Here is a 2,848-nt window from a genome sequence, read left to right as displayed (position 1 = left end):
AAAAGTACATAAACATATTTATAAAATCAGTGAACTTTTTTTACTTTTTTTAATAATCATTGAACTTTTTTCGTAGATCTGTTTTTCTAAAATTCTATAAACTTTTTTATATTTTTAAAGATCAACACATTCTACATGGGCCGGTCCACGAGAAGGAGCGCTGCAGGCGCCTGTTTGCCTAACCGGCGCTGAAGGCGCCGTATAGGACCTCGCGGATAAAACCACATAACACATTCTATAACAATCCCATCTTCGTTGAGAAGCCAGCCCAATAAGGTAGACCACACCAGCGCTGATTTAAGCTGGGCCAGGCTGATAGACCAAGTACATGCGGCCCGGCCATTACACGACCTCCCGCCGGCCCAGTCCACACGACTAGGGTTTTATAAGTGCCCTCTCAGCGAGACTCCCACGCCTCCTCCCAAACCCTAGCGCCGGCGCCTCCACTTCTCTGCTCCCTCGTCTCCTCGCGCGCAGGTATCTTATCTCCCTCCTCCCTCCGCCGCCACTCCCCCTTGCCCGCTCGTTCCTGATCCGTGTGCGCTCTGCGAATCCAACCCTCACGTCTGCAGGGTCCAGCGAAAGGGAAGCAAGATGTACACCGCCAGGAAGAAGATCCAGAAGGACAAGGGCGTCGAGCCCTCGGAGTTCGAGGACACCGTCGCGCAGGTGAGCGGCCCTCCCGCGTCCCTCCTCTCCGGCCTTTTGCCATTCCTTTGTGTTCTCCGAACTGCTCTTCGTGTGGATCTGTCAAAGGCTGACATGCCTGTGGTGGTTAACGTCTTGTAGGCTTTCTTTGACCTGGAGAATGGCAACCAGGAGCTCAAGAGCGACCTCAAGGACCTGTACATCAACACTGCGATGTAAGTCTATCCAGACCATCCCGATCTATTGGTCGGACCGATATATTTGGCAGTGGTGGACGCGTTATGATACGGCCGTTATGTGTGTGCAGCCAGATGGATGTTGTTGGGAACAGGAAGGCCGTGGTGATCCATGTGCCGTACCGTCTCCGCAAGCCCTTCAGGAAGATCCATGTCAGGCTCGTCAGGGAGCTGGAGAAGAAGTTTAGCGGCAAGGTGAATTGCTTATACGTATTTTCCTTGCTGTGCTTCACACTATCAGTATCTGTCTAAGTACATGTTTAGTTGCCATACGATTGTTGTAATTTGTAAATAGTAGTATATGCTGAACAATTATATACGTTATTTGAAGAAGCTGTATGAACAATTTGATACATTATTCGAAGAAGCTGACTGAGTATACTAGAATCTAGTATTTCCACATTAGCAAGGGAATGGTAACATTCAAGGCACCACCCGGTGTAATACATGACAACATAATTAGTGTATGAACCCTAACTGTTAATCATTAGTCTATAAGCTGATTTACAGTTAGAGATCAGGGCTAGGTGGCATCCACGAGCATGTTTACCTCATGTTTTTCCCTTGGTTACCTTTAAATGAAAGCAAATTGCTCAACAGCTAGCCATTGTTGTTATCTCTAATAAGCTAATTGCAGTTTTCAAACTGGAGTTCTGCTGTTCTCTTTTTCATGCTTGTACTGTAAATCTTTGCCTCTAAGCTTATTCGCCATACTTGAACTCCTTGTGCTTTGTCCCAGATCATCACTATAATATGTTGTTTTGCTGGAGGACTTTGTTTAAACATCTGAAATGATGTTGATAAAAACTGAAACAATGAAGTTTAATAAATTGTTTGTCCCTTGCACAGGATGTTGTCTTTGTTGCAACAAGAAGGATTGTGAGGCCACCCAAGAAGGGTTCCGCTGTTCAGCGCCCTCGCACCAGAACCCTGACAGCTGTTCATGATGGTATCTTGGAGGATGTTGTGTACCCAGCTGAGATTGTGGGGAAGCGCGTCAGGTACCGTTTGGATGGTGCCAAGGTCATCAAGGTAGTCTATTCATCAACTTTCTAATTGGTTGATTATCATATAAATAGTTGGCGGCAGTTTTATTGCTACAATTTACCTCCAGTCTGTTCTGTTTTGTTTACACTGTTTGATATGCTACTTGTTTTTTACTAGGTCCCAAGTTCTCACATTATACTAGAAGCATCTTGTGTCCATAGCACTCTTTGCCTCATTGGCTAGAAATTCTAGTGCTGACCCTTCTCTTGATTTTCTTTCAGATCTACTTGGACCCAAAGGAGCGCAACAACACTGAATACAAGCTGGAGACCTTCTCTGCAGTCTACCGCAGGCTTTGCGGGAAAGACGTTGTCTTTGAGTACCCTGTGGCCGAAACCGCATGAAGACCAATGCCTTGAATGTCTCCATTTCATATCTTCGTATCCAAATGTTTTGGTTGATGCTTCAGTTAGTTGTGCTATCAATGTATTCCAGAAACATAGTTTTGTTAACAACCTGGGTTTAGGAAAGTTTGATGGAGATGGCAATGAACGTGAACAATGTTAAAGTTTTGAGCATTTAAATTATGAACGTCTGCTCGGTTATCTTGTTGCACTATTGCTTATCTAGGTATTGTGTAATCTTGTTGCATTTCATTGTCATTTCTAATTGGTATACATCTCTGCCTGGAATGATGATAATTCACTATTGCTTATCTATGTATTGTTCATAGTTTCTACTTGTTCTCTCTGGAGCTAGTGTTATCAGGTTTTACTAACAATTTGATCAACAAAATCCTTGCCACTGTTAAACAAGCAAGTGTTTGTAAATAGAATATTGCTTTCAGAACAACAGGTTGAGTTATTTGCTTTGAACTGTGAAATATGTCGCCAAACTTATTTTGTTAACATAATGGTGATTGTGAGCCGTCCGATCTGGTGTCATTGTGTGTCTGTGAATCTCCAGTAGAAACGTTT

The 2,848-nt window shown here is 43.8% G+C and overlaps 1 protein-coding gene across 1 annotated transcript; it reads left to right on the top strand.

The window, feature by feature from the left end:
* The first annotated feature begins 367 nt into the window (after window positions 1-367).
* On the top strand, window positions 368-2,476 carry LOC123448874 (40S ribosomal protein S7). Its single transcript, XM_045125905.1, has 6 exons — window positions 368-477; window positions 573-669; window positions 790-863; window positions 956-1,079; window positions 1,734-1,916; window positions 2,153-2,476. Exons 2-6 carry the CDS (start codon window positions 595-597, stop codon window positions 2,273-2,275), a joined length of 579 nt encoding a protein of 192 aa, XP_044981840.1. The 5' UTR covers window positions 368-477; window positions 573-594; the 3' UTR covers window positions 2,276-2,476.
* The last annotated feature ends 372 nt before the right edge of the window (window positions 2,477-2,848 follow it).

Source organism: Hordeum vulgare, chromosome 4H (assembly GCF_904849725.1).
Source record: "Hordeum vulgare subsp. vulgare chromosome 4H, MorexV3_pseudomolecules_assembly, whole genome shotgun sequence".
NCBI lineage: Eukaryota > Viridiplantae > Streptophyta > Magnoliopsida > Poales > Poaceae > Hordeum > Hordeum vulgare.
Note: the sequence above shows the minus strand (reverse complement) of the source record. Positions and strands in the feature narration are given on the sequence as shown.